The sequence below is a fragment of the Salminus brasiliensis genome, chromosome 21 (assembly GCF_030463535.1).
Source record: "Salminus brasiliensis chromosome 21, fSalBra1.hap2, whole genome shotgun sequence".
Taxonomy (NCBI): Eukaryota; Metazoa; Chordata; class Actinopteri; order Characiformes; family Bryconidae; genus Salminus; species Salminus brasiliensis.
The window spans coordinates 13,106,129-13,129,334 of NC_132898.1; the positions used below are offsets into that span (position 1 = coordinate 13,106,129).

The following is a 23,206-nucleotide window of genomic DNA, read 5'->3' on the forward strand; positions in this document are numbered from 1 at the left end:
GCTCCACCCCTTCATTTAGAAAAATAAATAATTAGTAGATTTGTACAGTCAATTTAGATGTGTGGCTCCTTATTGCTTATACTTATATGATTAAATAGTTTCCATCTATTACATGGGACAATTTTTGGATTTAGATTTTTTTTATGCGCATGTCCATTGCAAAGGCTTGACATCATGTTGCAGTTTAAGGCAGCACTTTCTAAAGCTGTGCATCAATGATAATAAAAAATGGAAAAATAATGCCAAAATGTACAGTATTACAGTAACTTTACAGTATTAAAAATATGCTATAATAACAGCAAAGGAAAGCTACGATATCATACAGCCTAGCCCTCAAGTTCACCTTAACTTTTTTCTGTCAACATTTTAACAAGAAGTTTTCCACATTTTGTCATGTTTCAGATATCATATTTACTTGTATTGGGACTCTTCAAAAGTACTGAGAATAGCAACTGAGCTCTAGTACATCCTACTTCAACAATTGTTCTTGAGACGCTTCTCCAACCTTGACTGAAGTCCAACTGAATTCAATCAGAATTAGGAAGGGCATGTACCTTTCTATATAAGGTTTCACAGTTGATGGTGAATGTCAAAGTGAAAAAAAAAAGCCGCTTCTCATTAATACCATGCCTGGAATGAAACATGGTGGTGGCAGCATTGTGCAATGGGGGTGCTTTTCTGAAACAGGGACTGGGAGACTAGCCAGGGTAAAAAACCTTTTCTAGAATGCTCAGGTTTACATTTCAACAAGACAACGACTCAAAGTACACCATCACAAAAAAATACAGAAGTGGCTTCAGGGAACCCCTAGTGAAACATACTGGAGCAGCTCAGCTACAGTCTGGATTTTTAGACCCCTGGTGGGATTTGATAATAGCTGTGCACCAATGCTCCCAATCCAACTTGGTTACATTTAAACGATTCTTCCAAGAAGAATAAAGAAAGTGTGCCAAGTTTGTAGGATCATTCCCAAGAAGACTTGAGGCTGTAAGTGCTGCCAAAGATGCTTTAACCAAGTGTAGGGACTAACATGAAGGGTCTGAATATTTATTCATTTATTATTTTATTCTTTATGTTTAATAAACTCACAAATGTGTTTTTGCTTTGTCACTGTAGAGTGCTGAGTAAGTAGATTCATAAGTAAATCAACTGAATCCATTTCTGGTATGAGTCTGACATATAACAGATGTGGAAAACTTGAAACTTAAATTAGATTAACATATTTACCTAACGCACTATCCAAAGCAATCCAAAACAAGTTAACTTTTAAATTCTCTGGTTTAAGAAGCTCCTCTGTAGTGTTATCACATTACCTCTTGTGCTGAAACAGGATATTAAGAAACAGAGCTGCCTTTCGGTCTTAACCTCTAAGCATGTGTGGCTCTTTCTTTCTGACACTTACAATAGTATGACGATGACAATAGTAACTCATTAGAGACTGCTATTGGTACAGATGGACACTGGTCTCCGGAATAAACATTTCGAGGGCCAAAAAGTCTGATCTAGTTCTGTAACATTACACATATGTTGTTCACTGTGTATTTCTTTGCGTTTCAGGGTTTTAATGGTGTTATTTTTGTTTTCAGGAGCACAAACTTTGGGAACCAGTCTGCTGTCAGTGTATGTTTAATACAGCAAACTACTGTCAGTGATTAAGGATAAAGAGGCATTTTGGGACTGAAAGAGTTGGCTCTTATTAGTTGACCTGACTCACTGAAAGGAGCCGAAGTGCCCGTCACTAGCTGTACAAGTATGCAGCAGCTTCCCAGTGCATTTAAAACAGTACTGACGCCACAATCTTTGGAGAACAAACTATACAAAACACATTTCCCTTAGCTTTAACTTCTTATTTCAATCAAGCTTTTTATTAAGTTACAAATTACGTTTCTAGTGGCTACAAAACAAAATCTCAAGGCCAGGAAACAATATATTAGTATTAGTAACTAGTAACTTAAAGTGTGGCCTCAACATATTATCTTATGGTTTGGTAAAATGCGCTCATTTTAAAGCTTTGCAGTTTTTGAAGAAAAAATATTGGATCACATTGATTTTCTTATCATATGCCATCTATACCCATTTCCATTTATATTACTAATGCTAAAATAGTCAAATATGTGGGTTTCACTTTTGCTGACGAGTAACAAGAATGAAAGGACAAGCACCATGGACTGAAACCAGGATCATTCTGTTCCTTTTTCAGACACTGGCAAATGAAAGAGATTCTCTAAAAACTTCTTAAGGCACTGGCACTCAAGTACCCCATTAAATTAGATCACTTGGCATTTGGCAAAGGAGGTTGCCAGGGAGAGACAAGTCTAACGCAGACTCTGGCAGTTCCTGATCATGCTGCGTATTCATCTCTAAAAGGCCAATGAAAGGCCAGTGATCTGAGGTCATTCTGGAAATGCATGCCAATAAAAAGGACGTGCTGATGCATTCAATGTCTCAGAGTGCGTCAGTGGATTAGTTAACACCCCCCCCACACCAGCATCACCACCACCCGCCAACCCAACACACCCCCACCCCCCACACACACATACACACTTTTACAAAACCAATGCACTCCCACAGGCCAACTCATACTTCGTATCGATTATTCCTTTGGACGCTCTCCATGTTATGCATCCTTTTTATTACAGCGAAACAAGAACACACTTCAAATTGTTTTCCATACATTACTCGCCAAGTTTTGGACAGAGCAGAGTAGCAATAGACAGAAAAAGTCTAATATAACTATGAAAGGATGCAACAGTACATAAATTTAGACAATATATTAAACTAACACTACAATGTGGCTTTCAATCCTATACACATATGCTGATGCCTATTGAAAAACTAGGTAGCCATTAAAAATGCATAATCTAGTGTAAAGCCTTCTAGGACGAATCCTGCAGCGAGAAATGTTCAGGTTTCTTCATATTTTTTCATATTCATTTTTGGTTAACATAAAAAAAATCATACAGATATTATGTTGTATCAAACCATACCTATATGACAATCACTGTACATGTAGCTAAATAACAAGGGCTGAGTAGACCTACATGAACTATGATTAACAACAGGAATTGCCACACAGCAGAAATCTTTTCCTCTGAAACTGTTAAATGCTTGGACGACAAACATCCAGACAGGCTGTTTACAACTACTGTCTTGTTGAATTAAACCATACAATCCACAAGCTTAGCCAGTCTGCTTGACCCAGCATGGTTTGTTAGATCTAAGTTATTATAGTGGGGAAACTGCAGCAGACCTGTTTTTCAAAGTTATGTCAGGTGATCTTAGTTGTAATTACTTCTGGTAGTAGGGATGTCCTTACTGATCCAGGAGATTGAGATCAGGCCTGATCCTTCACTTTTGATATTCTGTTTCTCAAATTACAAGTAATGACTGGATAAACACAATACTCCCAAAACACCTGCAGGTGCTGCACACCTTTTGTGGTTTATCCATAACACTGAACGGCACATTTATTTGGTTGGACAACCACATTTTGCCTGAGACATTAGCTCTCTTCATCTGGACAAGCTTGTCCATTTGTCTCCCCAGAAAAAGTTTTTGTTTCATTTGCATACACTCCAGCATCATGCCAAACAGAAAATCTGCCTCATAATCCCTGTATGTGTGTAAACATACATGATTAATTAGTTGATGTTTTTTATCTAATCCATAATTATAGATTACAATGACTGTTCAAGGGGAATAGTGAAACAAAGGTAATGCAATAAAAAAGGCTGAACATGAAAGAGTATGGCATATTATCAGCAATTATTGCAATATCCAACAATATCAATTACTGTCCTAAGGCTTGAAGTAAATTTTATTAAAACAACATGCCCTAGTACATAAACGTGACCTGCATGACCAGGCCATCTAATCAAATCTGCTGCCTGCCTATCTTTGCCTCGGATCAACGAGAGGTTGCACAGGCGACACAAACCGACCTGATCCCTGCTGGTCTGTGCAATATCTTTCCAAAGGTAGGAGAGATCTTGACAGCAATAGTATACTATGGCTCCCCCTCAGGACTCACCCACGTACACAGATGGCCTGAGGAATTGACAGGCACTTAAATCCTATGTAAATGTAAATGTACATGATTGACAAATGTACATGGTTTACACCAGCTGCTTCCTCGCTTCTCTAAGAATTGAAGGACATGTTTTTTGTCTGTAATTGATGGATCCTACAAAATGAGACAGGCTTCAGTGACCTAATAGTCGTGAAACGCAGGCTACAGCTACAGCTAGTCGTCAGCTACGCCCGGTGCGCATATATTCGAACTGAACCACAAGGGGCGCTGAAGAGGCGGAGCGGACCATCATTATGTTTATATAGCTAATATATATATATAGCTTATATATATATATATATATATATATATATATATATATATATATATACTTATTTCATTAAAAACACTTAAGTGTGTACTTACTCTTTAATGCACTATTATTAGTGGCTGGTCAGCACCGTCAGTTGGAGTACAGCTGTAGGACTATGGTAGCTATCACTAGCTACATATGGCATAGGACTATGGCTACACAGGAATGGCCAGTGCTGTGTAAAAGATATCTAGCTAGAAACATTATCGGTCGTTGCCAACTTAGATGTTCGGAGGCCAATTCCGTATAAAGTTGGGTAAGACTGTGTTAATAAAATAGTTTTGGCAGCTAAATGAGTTTCTCTGCACTTGCTTTCAGCTTTCACGCAGTTTAGCCAGTCTGCTATAACACAAATTCTGACAGGGACACGTTTCAACACCACGTTTGTTATTACGCCTGAATAAAAACTTTATAACAACATTTTAAGAGGGTAAGTAACATAAATAAGCTAATCTGGCCTTGCACGGGCAGTAACGAGGCACGCCGAGCTTTCCAAACTCCCCACATCACTCAAATTTCCCTCCGCTTGCTGAAGGGAAAAATGGCGGTTTCCACAGGCACACAGGCTAAAGTTAGCTAAAACAAAACTACCACGCGCCACATATCACCCGTACTGCTAATTACACAATACAGATATTACCCTGCAAATATTTCTCACACGTTAACTGATATTTTACTATATTCCGAGCTCTCTATTTCACCCCTAAACAACAGACGAGGCGACGTGTTTAACTCCAAGCTGCAGCATCCCTTCAAACTCCCTCACGTTAGCACTAGCCTGTTAGCTTCCCACACAGCTACTTCAAACTACATGAAAACTACAAACTTCCGAAACGCAACATGTAGCTATTGAGATAAGCCACACTCTGAGAGGATGATTTTTTCCGGTTGATTCTACCCCAGAAATAAAGACCCTCGCCCGTCTCCTTCAGACATACCTCCACCTCTGTCGGCTACATCAGCAGGCTAGCAGTCGGTTAGCTTAGCCAGCGCTGGAGAGCGGAGGGGGGCGGCACGGGCTGTGAGTGTAAGCGAGCTGATTGGTTAACTCGTGAAAGGCGTCTCTCGTCAATGGGTCGCTTGTTTTGTGAAAGCTGGAGAGTTGATTGGTTCCAGAGATTGGAGCCGGAGGTTGACATAAACAAGCTGATTGGCTGACTAGTGGGAAGCAGCTCGCCAGTGCAGCGCCTGTTCTGTGAATGTAACCGAGCTGATTGGCTCAGTCACGAACCAGAGGTTGACAATAGTGAGCTTGTACTGTAAATGTGAGCTGGCTGGCACGTGTTTTTAGTGAATGTAAGCGAACTGATTGATTCACTGCGAAACACAGTTTGACAGTCCAGAGTCTGTGCTGGGAATGTAAGCGAGCTGATTGGCTCTCTGCTGGGAAACTGATAGGATCTATATATTTTTGCCCGCTCTGAAATGTATCGTAAAGCTGAGGATAAATGCTCAGCTAAACCAGCTCGGAGCTTCCAGCTCTAATAATCATAAGATCCACATGCACCCAAGCCCTTCTAGAGCTTTATGATTTATGAGATGTGCCGGAGCAATTTTCATTGCATAAATGTGTTAAATAATAGACAGTAAGTTAGAAAAAAAGTTTCTTTTCATAAATTGGGAAAATGATTTAAACCCTGCGACCGCCAGGTGGTGCTGTCTATCTTAAATTAAATGTTAGTCTGAACCCATCCTTCAGTATAGTGTTTCTAAACCCTGGTCCTGGAGGCACCATGCCCTACACATTTTTAGTGCTTCCCCTGCTCTCAATATACCTGATTCCCCCCTAATCAGCCCATTATCCAGCCACGTGTTGAGTGTTAAAGCAGGGAGTCCACTTAAATGTGCAGGGCAGGGTGCCTCCAGGAGCAGGGCTGAGGAACCCTGCTTCAGCAGAAGTATTATTTCAATGAAAATGGCTTAAGCAGAAGTAAATATAGCCCAGCAAAAACTCAAGAAATTAAATTTTTGAACAATGAAAATCACCAGGCGTAATGCAAATGGTCCATCGCTGTCATATATGCACAATTTTCCGAATTAATATTGAGATATCAGTGCAAATACACACAGAGCTTGTCTAGTCCCTGTAGAGAAGTACTGCCAATAGAATAGGACTCTCTGGAGCAGATAAATATGGACCTATTGGCACCATGCCTAATGTCAGGCATGGACTAGAGGAGTATAAAGCCCCCCAGCACTGGGCTGTGGAGCAGTGGTACAGTGTTCTCTATATAATGGATGGTGCTTCATCCTATACTTTTGGGATGAGTTGGGGAGTTGAGGATGAGGTGGGGTGGTGATCATCCAACATCCTGCCCTCACTAAGGCTCTTGTGACCGAATGCAATCAAATCCTCACAGCAATGCTCCTCCAAAATCTAGTAGAAAGCCTTCATGGGACAGTAGAGACAGTTACTCCAACAAAAGCAGGATAAACTGTAAGGCTTGCTTCATTACGTATTGTCCATTACTTTTTTTTAATGCAATAGTAGGGAAATGATAAATTCAGGATTTTCCTCAACTGAGAATTTGACTGACAGCTGAGCTTGTGGTCTTTGTACTATAGGTGTTGACAGATTAGCTAAAACCTAAAGACTTTGCTAATGCATTTTCACCCTTTTATTCCCATTTAAAAGTGCAAAATTAAGGAAGAAAACCTCTGAACACTGAACATATCATGGCTGACGGCTAAGATTTGAGCTCAGGTGGAAAAGTATTGAATTAAAGCAACAATATGTAACATTTTTTCCTTAAAGTAAAAGCTTGAACATCATGTTGATGCTCCTCTGACTTGTCATAAGGAGAATAGTGTTGTTATCATTGCTACACTGGTCTAACTGCAGCATGTAACTGTAGTGAAGCAGATAGGACAACGCTTGTGAGAACTTCATAATGCTGCATAACCTTTTTTCACTTTCAGAGAAGGTGTGTATGTCTCAGCTGCTGGTGAAAAACGTGCCCTTTAGGGGTTGATCAAAGTGCAAATTACACTTACCCAGGAGCAAGAAATGCCAATTTACCTGAAACAAATGTCAGACTCTTTATAACACTGTAAGCATTCTTGAGTATCATAATGAAAAAACAACCAACAACTTATAGTTTAGCAACATTTATTTGATCTTTTGATTTCATCTGCATGGGGATTTAAAAAGTGCCTTCAAATCCACAGTAGTCTGCTGTAGATAGCTGAATCAGGATGCTTTCCACAATCCCCTGCTAGCTGAGCTTCATCTTCACGTGCGAACGTTTTCTCTTACACACCTTTCATTGGTAAGAAGGTCATTTTAGTAAGAAAAGGAGGTTGGAGTTAAAACTCTAGTCAGCTACAGTGCTTTCAGTAACATCGTCCTGTTTACAAAAGAGCAGCTTCACTGCAAATAATGCCGCAAAAATGAGGCACAGGGCTTTCAATGAGAGCTTTTACACAGGCAGGGCAGTTTACCCTACCCACAGTTACATTCTCAAATAAAGATACCATTTTAAAGGGGAATTCCAACCAATTCTTCAGGCTGAATAAATTTACGCATAACTGAACTGTTAAGTGGTTTGATGTGAAATGCTTCGTTCTAGAGAAACCTACGGAGTCAGAACTGACCTCAAATATGATCCAAATCCATTCACTGCAGAGAGAGAATTATAAGAAAAATGCCCAGCACAAAAGTACTGGGACATGCTTTTGTTGGAGGAACTGTCTCTACTGTCTACTGCTGTACTGATTTGACTGCATTCAGCGACAAAATCATTAGTGAGGTCAGGATGTTGGATTATCACCACCCCACCTCATCCTCAACTCCCCAACTCATCCCAAAAGTATTGGATGGAGCACCCCCATCAACACAGTTCTACTGTTCCACAGCTCAATGCTGGGGGGGGGATTATATCCCTCTAGCCCATGCCTGGTTTTAGGCATGGTGTCAATAGGTTCATGTTTATCTGCTCCAGAGAGTCCTATTCTATTAGCAGCACTTCTCTACAGAGACTAGACAAGCTGTGTGCACATCTGTGTGAGCGATGGGTGCAATGTAAAAAGTAGCTGAATGGACGGTGTCCACAAACATTTGGACGTTTAGTGTAACATAAAAGTTTTGAAGGTGCTTCAAATTAGATCTGGACAATACGATATTTAAAGACATTTTTTTACGATATACAATATTTATCACAATATTTCGTCATGTAGACAAAATGCAACAGCATAAAACACAAAAAACTGCTATCCAAATACTCTCCCATACTAAGTTTTTTTTTTACTTAAAATATGCTGCACTCCTTTCAATTAAATAAGACTAATTACACTCGTTGTAATGAAGCGTGCAGATAATCAGCGCTCTTTACGCACTGACGATATCCACGATACACTCATAAAGCATATTATGTACCACAATAACAAAATGTATCAAGATATGATAAAATATTGTCATATTGCCCAGCTCTACTTCAAATGGTTCTTTGAGTGATGCCATAAAAGAAGCACAGACATGGTGTGTGTGTGTGTGTGTGTGTGTGTCTGTGTGAAGAACCTTTTAAAGATTTAAAGAAGTTCTTCTGTTGCACTTTGTAGCACCTTTTAGTTTCGAGAGTATATTTGTGCTGCAGACATGGTGACGCCTTGTTCCTATCACCACCACAGGTTTCTCTATAATGCACCATTTCACATCCAACCACTTAATTCCTTTGCTTACATCTCCACAACTGAACCATTCCCCTTTAAGTATCATTACAGTCAGCAAGGCAATGTTGGAATACACTGAGTTGACATTGCATTATGAAAAAATACCTTAAATTTTTTGTCTAATCAACTGAGCAGACCTCGTCCTATACAGCAAACCTTGCATTGGTATTTTGTTTTCTCAATTCTTTTGTTCTAACAATCTGCTCTTCTCTAAATAGCATAAAAATACTCATTAATCAATTTGTGAACAGTGAACATATTTGGTCAGAAAGGAGGAGGTACTTTTCAAATGATGAATGCAAACTCTACGCAGTTCTCTATGCATAAACAGATATGCCGTCATAAATAAATGGAGTTATCAGTTAGACAATAAATAAAAAGGATATCAAAAATGCTGTAAAAGACAAACAATATGTACGTGTGGCACACACATATGGCAGTGTTAAAACAAATAAACAACAGACTGTAACTGAAACAACTTAATGAGTGCATCATAAAACCTTTTCATTAAAAGAACGACAGTGAAAACACCACGAGACAGCAGCTTTTAAGGACATCGAACCTGCTGACGTAGACCGAAATACACAGAATGTTAAAAGTATTGTAAATAACTCTGGAGTTAGTGCAGTGTGTATCCAGTGGGCAGGATTAGGGAGCCTATGTGCAGTTTCGTGGAGACTCCCACTCGTCCTCTGCTTTACTTCTCAAGTCGTCCAAAACTGGGCTTAACATTTCTTTAAGAGCTTTGTAGATCACCTGTCCATGCTGTGAATCAGCAGTAACCTGCAGAGGAAAAGGCAATCAGAATAAGTGCATCTCAATAAATAAGCAATGCAATATGTACCATTAGCAACAACACATCTCAATCTCAGAATCAGTGTTTTTGCAACACTTTTTTTGCAAAAAAAAAAAAATCAGAATAGTGAATTGCATGTGAACGTATCCCCATTCACCCCCAAGTATGGAAGCACTTTATGTAGCCAGCTAAGTGGCTGTTTACACCTAGCATTAACATGCATTTATGTATCTGACTATGTATCTGATCTACTGACCAGATTCTGTTTACACTTGTCATTAAAATGCACCCCCAGTGTATGCACAAGCACGACTGCGCGCACACACACACACACACACACACACACACACACACACACACACACACAGTGAGAGAGAGAAAAAGGGAGCCAAGTCAAGATCCAAAGTAATAATTACATGTATTAACATTTTTGGACAGGCATATTTCCACTTGCCTGACGGAATCCGATCACAGAAAACTCATTCTGTTTACACTTGTGTTAAATTTGGACAAGATCCGTCTCTGACCACCTCCCAATGTGATTTGAGTGATCCGATCACAACGTCTCTTCAGGGTGTAAAATCAAAAAGTGATCCGATCATTATCCGCTGTTAATGGCAGGTGTAAAAAGGCTCTAATAGTCTGGATCCAAGGCTTCTAGTTCTGTGAGATGTGTGAGCTGTCTATAGATCTTTGATGATAAGTTGTGGGGGGGCTGTGAGTGTCATGTCTTGTGGATTTTGAGTGTTTAAGATCATAATCCGGCTGTATAACCCACCCTCTTCACCTGGACTGAAAGTGCATCAGGCTAGTTCAGGTACGCAGGACAGAATTCCTTTTGATGGCGGTGTCACTGCACAGTAGAACAGTGCACCAACAGTCTGCTGCATCTTTTGCAGCAAAATGTGGGCTTTGGTTTACCTACAACTAGGTCTATCAAAGTGTTCTTGGTTTTTCAAACCTCAACTTGATCTCCATCATTACTGTTAACTCATGTTTCTTAATGACATTATGAACAAAGAAAACGGCCACCGAAAATGTCTTGCTATTTTCTTTGCTAGCTTCTCCTGCTTTGTAGGCAAAAAATATTTTAATTGTTAGGGTGCTGGGCAGCTGCTTAAAGGGAACCAATAGCTGCTGGCTGTTGGAACAAGGTTTAAGGAGTGCAAGAATTTACAAAGCTTTGAAATTTGCATCACCTGGCCTTTTCTAACAATGACTGTGAATACTAACAAGCTAATCAAGATATTCTATTATACTGTACAAACCAAATATAATACTTATTTTTTTTTACTTTAAGAGTAATTTTAGTGTTCAAACATTTGAATGAAACTGTAAGTGGTATTAGTGTTAGTCTTACATTAGTGTTCAGCTTAGCTAGTGTTGCATTATTAAGCTCTTTAAGTTTAAAAATGTAAAAACTGTATTAAATACCTCAACATGCCCTTCTATTACATTATGGTAAGCTTCTGAAGGTCTTACCAAAGAAAGAAGAGGAGAACGTCCAACAGATGCAGCGCGAGCTAATATAAATAAACATTACTAGGCTCTGCTCTCTAAGCGCGTTTTTGGACACCTCTCCCAAAAACAAAAAGTCCACACCTAGGGCCGGTTCCGGGCTTGTTTAGTGAAGAGCTCATTTTCACTGGTTTGCTTTCACACATATGAATTCCAATCAAACCGTGGTATGGTTTTCCTTATTTTCCTTGGATACAAAAACTCACATAACAGCACTTTCTGGAGTCATGGCATTTTACTGGGCAGGAACACACAACAACAAGGATTCTCATAGGTAGCCATGCAGGCAATAAGTTGCAGCAGTCAGGTGACAACCCCACATGCACAGATAGCTTCCACATGAGCAGTAGACCATACCATCGTGAGAAGCGAACCTCAGACTACCGATTTTCAGAGATTGGTTCTCTGGACTGCTTCCAGGCTCAAAAACAGTTTTCACACTTGCCCAAACATACCGAACTCAAGTGCTGCGGAGTACGCTAGTGTCAAAAAGCCCTAAATGTGCGTAAAGTCAGCCCACTGTTCATTGAATTATATTTTAAGGGTATTAATATTTGAGGGGTACTGGACTACTTGGTTAAGCATTTTAGGTTTTTAATATTGAAACAGTTAGCATTCACAGATTGCATGGCTATAAGTAGGATAACTACTCGAGGTGCTGTTAATTAGAATCAAAATCAATGAAGCCTTTGCTTTCAGTGTTACACTGATTATGTAATATGTAATAATTATGATAGGAGTAGTCGCTTACATACAGTCTTTCAACAAAGCATGAATGTCAGTCTCGCAGCAAAGAAGCTTACCCTGGTGAATGCTTTGATTGTTCGATCAAGGACAGCAGTTTCAACCTCGTCTGGCAGTTTCAGTAAGTGTGCAGCACAGTCCAGGATACACAGCAGTGTTTGTCTGTGGCCCTATGAAACACACCAGGAAAGAGATTGGCAAGTTAATGAATTTAGCAATGAACTAAATAAACCCCTATAGGTTTTAATAGGGAAATTCAAATGACTTTATAATTATCCTATTTTTAGATTCAAATCTATTCTCATTTTTGGTGTTCTACGTAATTCTCTTATAAAAAACAAAGCAGCAGTCAAAAATAGAAGATGCAAATACAAATAGACCCAAACTGAAAAAAACTGCATCCATGACAATATCTGATCTCGGAACCAGGCTACAAGTGTCCTGTTGTCCTTATTCTCTACCTTGTCCACTTTATTGAGAGCGTTCTGGGAACTGTGGCTATTTTCAGTCAGTGTTTCAACATCCTCTTTGGTGAGGATGGGCTCCTTCAGCTGCTCCAGCCACGACCACATGAGAGCAGAGAGCACCAGCGGATCCCGCTCCAAGCACAGTCTCTCCCAGGCACCTTCTCTGGAGTTTAATTCGGTCTGAAAGACAATTTAAACATAGCTGAGGTTTAAACTGCTTGGAAGCACAGTAGGTATCTACTGGAGATACGTGTACGATATGATCAGTCAACACAAGTTTGTTCAGGGAAAACTGCTGCTGAGCTCTGGTATTGGCAGGTCAGCCTTTTACAACACAGCCATCATACACAATACAATACAGAATTCATAAGATCATAAATTATACTATTTTAAAAATGACAACCGTAAAATTACATTGAACTGATACAAAATAATACTATTATCTATAAAAATCTTTATTAGGCATCAAGAGAAGGTCCTGAATTAAAATTGTGTGTGTGTATATATATATATACTGATATATGCCCATAGCTTTACTTGCTGAAATAATAAATAAATAAATAAATAAATATGATATTAAAAATAAATTGATCTTTTTGTGTTATGTGGGAAACACAAAGTTAGCAATGTTAGCTATGCCCTAAAATCAATGTTTCTCAGCCCTGGTCCAGGAGGCACCTTTTAAAGAGGATGTGGCAGAATTAGGTGGATACTGTACAAAGCACTTCCACCGGCTAAAAATGTCCCTGATTAATGTAAACAGGCTTTCCAGAATTCTTTTTTTGTATCAAATAAGCCTAGATTTATTTTAAGCTAGTTTGAAATCTGTTACATTTAAATGCTAAAACATTTACAAATGCGCTCCTTTGTACGTCTACATTAACCATAATTCCTTCATTGTGCTTTTGAATTTTTTTGCCTGTTTGCATACGAGCTACTGATTCAACCAGAAGGTCTGAGATTTAAAAAAAAAACAGCAACAGTATCAGTAACAATGCAGCGAGTGGGACCTTTTGGAAATTTTGCAAATGATTAATAGTAAATACATGTTGTTATAAAGCCTTGCTCATACCTGCCAGGCTGACACTGTGTTTCTGAGACCTTCCTCATCAATGTCCATTGCAAGAGCTTTTGCCACCAGCACACGACGGGCCTCAGGCCTAAGCTCGGTCTGCAGCGTGATAAAGGGAACATTGCTGCCTGTCTCTGTTCTGTCACTACTCCCTGCTGAATCTCCAGGATGGCTGATGGGCTTTTTATTGCCCTGGTTTGACTGAGCTTCTCCTCTACTCTCGTCCGTCTGCCACACTGAGAGCATAGTAGCGCTGCTTCCTGAAAATCCCAAAGACCTGCTGCGCTTAGTTTCTTTCAACGGCACACACCTTCTGAAAACTGGAGAACGAGGTGTTCGCTCCAAGTCCTTCTTGGGTTCTTCAAGGGAGGAGAAGGATCCAGTTAGATCCAGTTTGGGGCTGCTGCAGCTTTCGGGTGTTAGCAGAAGTCTGGAGGAATGAAGGTCTGGAGATTCTGCAACTAACCTGCTCTGAGATAGGCAGCGGGTGGTCAGGAAGTCCGAAACAGGCACTGGGGGCCATGCTAACTGCTGCCACCTGGAGTCCAATGTGTGTAAAGCAGAGTCACTGGCACTCAGGCCACAGTGGAGCAATAGCTGAGGTTTGTTAGCGTGTGAATTAGTGTTAGCTTGGTCAATGTTCTGACGCTGCCACAAGAGCTCGAACTCCTGGTGGTCCGGCAGCAGATGCTCATCCAGTTGTGGACGCTGGTTGAGGACGATTGAGGCGGACGGTTCTGAAGTGCGAGAAGTGAGCACAGGGATTCCTTTCCCTTGCAACTCCTTCCCCAACTGCTGCAAAGCCTGCTGGGACACAGTTTTCTCCACTTCAGCGGTGAGGTCCGGAATTTCTGGGGCTTCTTCTTCCACCGTTCTCCTGTTCTCTGCGATGTCCAGCAAGAGCCTGCAGACCAAGTGAACAATCTTTGGCACATTCTTCATCTGGCGTGCCTCGTAGCCGTGCAGCAGGTGTCGCTGCCGTGTCAGGAACTGTGAGAGCGTCACTGCATGAGCCTTGGGTCCAGCATTGGAGAAGACGTTTCGCAGGGGCACAAGGAACTGGGCAAACTCACGAACACACAGCAACTGCCCGCGGGTCTGAATGGAGTTGGGACGTTTGGCTCGGACAAACAAGATGGCCTGATCTGCACTCATTCTTGACGTGAACACCAAGTAACAGGCCAGAAGGACACCTGTAAAGAAGACACTTTTAATGAACAGGCACCTACAGTGGTTCATTTCTTATTCATACTTGCAGGAATAACATGCTTGTTATAGTACAGTTCTTTGAATAAAGGAGGGCTGCAAAACAAAAACATTCTCTGAAGGTATAGGGGGGGATATGATGTTATAACTTAAAAACATTTATTAGATATTAATAATACACAAGTATTTCAATCAAATTATTATACCATTAAATTAAACAATAACTTATATCCACTGTCAAAAGTGGTGTCAACAGACAAGTTAAAGAAAAGCATCCAGAAATATAGAAATATAGAGTCCCAATAAATGACACAAACTACATGGATGCTCCAAACTGATTAATTCTTATTTTCAATAATGACAGAGCAGCAAAATTGTATCTTTCCTTAATCCAATCTGTATTTTAATGACTGATGCACATTTGAAGACCTTGTAAAAAACACAAATTTGAATTCTATATGATCCTTTTCAGGGAAATGTCACTTTTACATCAAATGAAAAATGCTCCATCCAAACAGATCAATATTTTATTAAACTAAATATTTTTGTTAATTACAATTTTTGTTAATAAAATATATTGGTTAATCCATTAAGTGGGTGTACACTGATAAAGACTTGCCTGTGTGACCAAACATGTTTAAAAACTATAGAAAAGGTTATTTCCTGGAAAATTTCCTGGAAAACACTTCTTTCATGTGTTTGTTTGTTTGTTGTTTTAAGGTGTGGTGTTCTGTTATTAGGTTTACATTTACGGCTCTTATCCAGAGTGACTTACAAGAGTCTTTGTATTACAGAGGGGGGTCAATGTAGTGTTAGGAGTCTCGCCCAAAGGCCATACACATAGCGTAGTGATGTAATCTGTTGCAGCACACCAGTTAATCAATTATCAATAAATTAATAAATAGGGAAGCACTGCAATATAGAACATGGTGGGTATTTGGGGTGTGAAAAAATATTGATTTGCCATACTGTATCTATTCTCAAAAACAAAGTACCGATTTTTATTAGATAGTTCACATGTAAAGATTGGTGGCAGACCCTGACCGCTAGATAGCAGTGTTGGGTCTTTAGATCCCAATGTTCTGACTGCATTCAAAGGAAACTTTTATTTTACTTAGATTTTATGCATACGCTGGTGTGTTTTTCATCCTATGACAGTTTTTTAAAAATGTTAAAAAAACTATTAAAAAAGATCGTGTCAGGTTCTCGCCAATACTAACCTGTTCTTCCAAGCCCGGCATGGCAGTGGATGGCCATTTTTCCCTCCTGCATGGCAAAAGACATCACCTTCACCATGTCGAGGATTGTAGTAAGAGAGGCTACCCCATAGTCCTTCCATCCAAAGTTGTAAAAATAGACTAAAAGGGGAGAACATGCAGTTGTAGGTAAATGAAAATGACGTTACCTGGTAGTGAAAATGAAAATAACGGCTCTTTACATTAAAGAATCTCTGTAATAACTGCAAATTGTTCTTGACAAAATGAAAAATACACTGTGTGACTAATGACTACCAACACTGATACAACTGGTGTCCATATGACAAACAAACAGCAAAGTGCTCACTGGTCTGCATAGGCAGCAATTCCCATTAGCACTGATTTCCCCTAAGGTTGAGTGACATTTTGTGCATGTATAATGACATGCTGAAGTCTATGGAAAGCCTTGACTAATTTACCAGAGGCTGTGTGTGGAGGAAAAGCAGCTATCTCAAGAGAGCTTGTTAGCACTTGCTAATTCTTCTCTTCCCTCAAGGTTCATAGCACAGACGGGGGTGGTGATTTATACAGCTTGATTACAAACTGCATTAAAAAGTACACCCTTCCAACTCCTGCCTCTTTTCCATCACTTGGACCATTGAGATAACATTAATCAGAAACAATTAGCTCTCCAGTGATACACCAACAGGGATAAACCTGATTCTATTAGCTCTACTGGCTATTTGTGTGTGTGTGTGTGTTTGTGTGCTTGTTTTTGTAAAATTTCAGGACATCAGGAACACCTGATGAAATAGTCCAAAAACAGAAAAGAACTTAACTGTAAGGCCAAAACAATATATTTTTGGTTACTGCGGCTAAGATACCTAAAGATATATAAAACATACAGAACATATTTATAATACATACTTTGGATAAGTGCATACACATACCAACGTATACAGCTATACACATGTCTTAAGATAGCATGCTAACCGCAGTATACTTAAGTTGCTCTAGTTTGTTGAATGCATTGTTCTGTGCCTTTGTTTATCAAATGGAGAGCCTGATCCCACATCCTGACATTGCATAAAAACAAGTCTGACTCACTCCCTGCCTCCATGAACACCTCAGGGCGGTAGGTGAATCCGCTCTCCGGCTCGAGCGGATAACCACAGCTGGCATGCTCTCCAGGGCGCTGCAGGTTAATTACAGTCTTTAGGCCGCACCTAAGAAGAGTCAAGTGTCAACAAAGCCTCTCTACGGTGTTATTTAGTCATCAGTGTTAGCAAGTGATGTGAAGCATGCAGGAGTGCAAGTGTCTGACCCAATGATTTGATGACCTTCCTTTAGTAATTCAAGTATCCTAGGTATTTGGTACATCACAGATTTTACCACAAAATTAGCTTGAAAAAAAAAACTATTTTGGAGCATTGCTGTGAGGATGAGATTGCATTCAGTGACAAGAGCGTTAGTGAGGTCTGGGGGTTGTATGATCACCCTCCCACCTCATCCACAACTCCCTAACTGATCCCATTAAGATCGGATGAAGCACCATCATTCCAAAGAACACAGTTTCACTGCTCAACAGCTCAATGCTGGGGGGCTTTCTAACCCTTTAGACTACACCTGGTATTAGGCACCTTTAACTTTATTAGGCATACTTACCTGCTCCAGAGAGTCCTATTCTACTGGCAATATTTCTCCACAGGGACTAGCTGTGTGTGCATTTGCAGATGAATGCATTCATTAGAAAGAGTGTCCACTACAGTTTGGACATTTTGCTAGTTTGGACCATGCCTCAGCTTACGATAATTTGTGAGAAGACTGTAAGAGAGGGGGGAGAACTCAGAGGACTTTGGGCTTTTAGAAATTCATTAGAAATTCTAATGAATTTCGAAAAGACAAAGAAAAAAAATTGGTAAAACAAAAGACTACAGGCTTTATTTATAATAATAATAATAATAATTAATAATAATAATAATAATATTATTATTATTATTATAATAATAAGAATGTCAATGTTCCAAAATCCATGCACATGAATTATAAGCTTTTAGACTTGTGACTTACCCCAAAAACTGGTCGATGACGTTGTATTTCTCAATATTCTCTGTTGAAGGCCTTGCCATGGCTAATAAGTGGTCTGTGATCCTGGTATAACCAACAAATGTGAATTACAACCAAATGTAAAACAATTATGTAATATCTAAAGTATATAAAATACATTTTTCTAAAGAAAGCAAAAGGAATCCCACTAAGGAAACTAAAACTGGCCAATATTAAGATTTTGATTATAAAGCAAAGATTGCTTAAATAACTTTTATGAAGAAAAATTATTTTAATTTGCTCTTTTGTGAGAGTTCAGCATTGTTTGAGAACAAAAGAGCATACCACATAATAATATTTATAAGCAATAAGCAATAGCAGAAGCATTATCAGAGATGCAATATCACTGTCTAAATGTCAAATGCCGAACACCAGGCCAGCCACACATGATTCATTCGGTGGTGTTTACACACTGCTCTGATGGCTCAGTCTAAGCAGCAAATAATGATGTTTGCTTTGCCTTTGGATGAGATGAGAAATGGCTTACCATGAGGAGTACAAGCCTTTGATGGCTTGTTCCTCGTCGCTCCAGCGAGATGGGTTTTCATATTTGCAGGCTCGTCCTCCGCACGCCATGGAACACTGCATGTGCCCTGGGATAACATGCCTGAGCGTCTCTCCCACCTTTGTATACTTTGCAGTGGGGACCCTGACTCCGACTTCAGACAGAAAAAAAGCATTTTGACAGTCAGTACTATTCGCAATGTATTCATTGCTGTTGTATTTAATAACAACATGCAGTATGAAGTAAACAGGTTATTTAGGGAGGTAATTACTCATTCTTAGCATACAGTATAAATTGTTTGCCAAGAATTATTTTTTTTATAGTCAATTCAATCTACAGGACACAGGACATCTATTTTCAGTTCTTCGAACCTCACAGGACATTAAATGACTCATAATAATAATAGTTCACATAGTGATAAACCCTTAAAATTATAATTATAATGACTCACATAGACATTTAACTGTGAGAATAAACATCCAAATTTGGTTATTCATTCAATTCAATTAAGAATTCACATTTACAATAAACCAGCACTTCTGTAGCTCAGATACTCTGAGCCAAGTTCTACAATTTCACACAGTATCACAGTAAGCTAACAATCATATAAGCTGATGGTTTACACTGTTTTTTCTGTTTAAGGGGTTAATGGGGCCCCTCAAAGATATGTAAATAACTTGTCTCCATGGTAGGAATAAGGATATAAAAATAATCTTCAAATTCAAAATAATTCCAAAGTTTGGCAAACAGGAGAGGGGAAAGGTTGGCAGCCTTGTGTTGAGCAGCCCAGTCCTCTTTCCCAAAGCATCTTAAATAGTAGAATAAAAGCAGCAGGTCTACAAACTTCTAGAACTGCAGAGAAACTCTTGGAATAAAATAAAATCATGAAACCCAAACATTTAAAATGTAGCCAATCATAATAAATATTAATAAAAAAAAAATACTGCCCACTTCCAGACACAAATATGAGAACTGCACAATAAAGGACAAGTGAAGCTGGAAGCCTTGAACCACAGCCTAAAATCCTACTGCAGGGAAAATACACTCTGTCTTCTCTGAACATCCTACATTACCATCAATAAGCAAGAGAATATATAGAAATATAAGTAAGTAAAGGGCGAGAGTAACTTCAGACAGGAGCATTAGCTTCAGGACCAACATACATCAGCTTTGGAGGACACTGGCAAATTTAAACAGAAAAGAAACCTGAAGCAACCTGCAAGTGTAAAGACATTGAAAATGTATTATGATAATAAATAGACCTAAATAAAAAGGTTCTGTAATTTACTAAAATTATACCAAAATCACAAAATTTGGACAAGTTGAAAGATACCGGCTCCTAAAATGACCAAACAGCATTTATATACAAGATATACAATATATTGTCACTGTACAATGTCCAATGAAAATGGCAATTTACAGGTAAAAGGCTAAAAGGTTCTTAAATTTGAATGGATGTCAATGTAAAACAAAAGTCATTTAGAACATTTCTATTAGTCCATTCATCCAGAATTATACAAATGTATACAATTATACAATATCACACAACTTACCAAAAGAGCTTTTTAAAAATATGCCACAATTAACAGGCACTGAAATATGAATATATATTTTAAAAGAACCACTTTTGATCTAAAGAACCTGTCAGTGCATGTTGTTTTTGGCTAGACCTGGAACAAGAACCATTAGGCAACTGTTAATACATATGCAGCACAAAGAGAATTGCAATTACATCTGCACCAGTTCAGGTCCGGCTGCATTCTGGCCACGCTGACCGCCACAATGACTCTCTGAGATGATGAAGATAGCACCTCCAGGACCGAGCTCCGCTGCCTGCTCAGCATCACATCCAGTGCCATGGTTATGCTTCCTGCTACTGCCTGAACCCTTAAAAAGACCATCCAGCAGGGAGCAGCCAGCAGGCTTCTGCATGACTCCACCACTAACCTCATTAATCACACTCATGTAAGACCATAGTCCAGTGCACAGAAGATGCAAGGTTCTCTATCCATGCAGCAGCAGCGCTGCTAAACCAATAAGTGCCATTGAGAAAAAACGTAGACACATGTAGATGTTCATCTACTACAAAAAATCACTGTAATTACCACTGTCATAAGAAAACATGCTAACTCTATTGTTTTAACAGCATTAGCAATGGCAAACACTGAGACCATTTCCTGATAAATGAACAAAGAGAAATGCTCCAACATTACATTAACAGGTGATACCCAACAATGTCTCCTGTGTAGATACCATTTCTGCAAGGTTTTCTTATGACAGTGACAACATGTAAAGTGCTGCACGATAAATGCCTGAAAAAGGGTCAATGCAACTGCCACCGATTTATCAGCGTCGCTGGAAAAGGTCTCCATGGCGACCAGCACCTAACTCAGTGAGAGGGTGGGCAGAGGTTTGCCGTCTCAGGTGCAGGCAAGAAGCAATAAATCAGTCTACAATTATGCCTCGGCTGCTAATGTATTCCATTTAGCGCTATGAAAGCGAGTGGTTTTTACCTAACGCAGAACGTAAAAAGTGAGGTGCTGCTTGTGAAGGCAACCACCACCACCCTCCCCCAGCCATCAGTCAGCTCAACCTTTCAAAGGGGTTATGAAATGCATTAGGCTTTGCGTTCTTGTATCCACTGGCACAAGCCAATCCAAACCAAGCCTAATACTCAGATACAGGGCAAAAACACCACACTACAGTTCTCTTAGTTTACTGTCTATATAAAACCACAAGAATGTGTGGCAGAAGCAGTTTTAATGGTCACATAATAATAGTAATAATAATAATAATTATTATAATTATAAGAAGAAGAAGAATACTTTGATACTTCATCTTCAAAATGACAACTTTACCAAAGGAACTAACTAAGTCATGGATCAGATTGGGCATATTTGAATGGAGAGTTTTTTGGCTATTAACCCCAATCCAGTTCCAAGTCTTTCTTTAAACCACGGTGTTTGGAGCGCCATCTGGTGACCAAGGCACCAATATCGGACATTATTCCCCAGCCGGCAGCAGTAAGGACGTTCTCAGAAGGTAAATAAAAAAGTGTCTGCAGTCTGCTGTCTACAGAGCATTATACTTGAAAGTTTATAAAGCTATCACTGAAACGCTTAGTTTGACCAGCGGGAGAACCGCTCGGCTTTCTTTGTTTTTAGGACAACACTAAAGATCACATTCAGAACTGAGTGCAGGCTAACGCTAATGCTAATACACACAAGCTATAGAAACCCAAATCACAGCACATTATAAAACTCACTATTTTATAGCCCACTATAAAACATATACCTCGCAAGTGAATCCAATCTCACACAATTAAGGTAAGATGTGCTGCTAATCAATACTGAAGTAGCATCACATTATTTTTTAGTAAATATTTAATATAACGAGACACTCTGGACTAATTTATTTAGTGTGGTCCTAAGATTACTACAATTATTACACTGTATATTAAATGTCTTATAATACAGTCTGACAGACCTCCCTAATCTGATGTCAAATATATGATTTACAGTGTTGTGAATGTGCCACAGTATGTGTCTAACTGGCCATAATTCTAGTCAAGTCAAGTCAGATTTATTTGTATAGCGCTTTTTACAACTGTTGTCGTCACAAAGCAGCTTTACATAAATAGTGATTAATAAAAGACAGAGACAAAAAAGAAAGAAGAAATGATGAAAAAGACATGATGAATCAAAGACCCCCAGTGAGCAAGCCAACAGCGACAGTGGCAAGGAAAAACTCCCTCAGAGCTGGAGGAAGAAACCTTGGGAGGAACCAAGACTCACAAGGGGGACCCATCCTCCTCTGGTCTGAACTATTTAAACATTAATGATAAAAATTACCAAACCAGATACAACAGATAGTTAATAATGGTTTTAACATGATCACTAAGCAGTGGTAGGTGTGTGAGCCGCTGGTCTGCTATGGGTGGTGGTGAGTCGGGGGCCTGCTGGTTGGACCGGTAGGTTATATATATATATATATATATATATATATATATATATATATATATATATATAAAGACATGTATAAGGCGTTAATCACAAATGCAAGGGGTTGAGTGTGAACGTAAACTGTCATAAGCTGGAGTCAAATTTATAGCAATTTAGTTCCATGAGATCTAGTACTATGGCCAGGTAATTCCCTGGAAGGTTCAAGTGAGGCTTAAAACTTATCTATTGCCGGACAAATTAGTGACATCCAGATTGCAGCTGGCATTTTTGTGGCTCTTAGCTTTTAAAATTTTTACTATGTGATTATAGAGGCTAAAATCTACCCTGCATGCAGGTGTGCCAAAGAAAGAAAGCTGTATTAAACTCAAAGGGTCTAAGTCACTTACATTGGAACAGCAGGGTATTCTACATGATTTTATGACTGTGTTTAACAGTAAACTCCAATCCACAAACAGAGCGGCAGAAACAATGAGCCAACTTTCGCTCGTGTGTCCTCTGGTAGCCAGGCACACAACAATGGTTGCTAGAATTTTGCTGTTGGAAAAACAAAAAGCTCCACATTTTACGCAATCTCTGCCACAGCG

At 39.3% G+C, this 23,206-nt stretch overlaps 1 protein-coding gene across 1 annotated transcript in view; it reads right to left on the reverse strand.

Annotated features, from left to right (window-relative positions):
• Window positions 1–7,491: 7,491 nt before the first annotated feature.
• Window positions 7,492–23,206, reverse strand: part of ptpdc1a (protein tyrosine phosphatase domain containing 1a) — a 28,501-nt gene continuing 12,786 nt past the window's right edge. The window contains exons 3-10 of the mRNA XM_072665777.1: window positions 18,643–18,814; window positions 18,120–18,200; window positions 17,157–17,275; window positions 16,074–16,211; window positions 13,648–14,840; window positions 12,570–12,755; window positions 12,168–12,278; window positions 7,492–9,833 (exon numbers count right to left, since the gene is read on the reverse strand). Coding sequence (XP_072521878.1) covers window positions 9,708–9,833; window positions 12,168–12,278; window positions 12,570–12,755; window positions 13,648–14,840; window positions 16,074–16,211; window positions 17,157–17,275; window positions 18,120–18,200; window positions 18,643–18,814 — 2,126 coding nt within the window. The 3' untranslated portion in view covers window positions 7,492–9,707. The remainder of the gene's footprint in view (window positions 9,834–12,167; window positions 12,279–12,569; window positions 12,756–13,647; window positions 14,841–16,073; window positions 16,212–17,156; window positions 17,276–18,119; window positions 18,201–18,642; window positions 18,815–23,206) is intronic.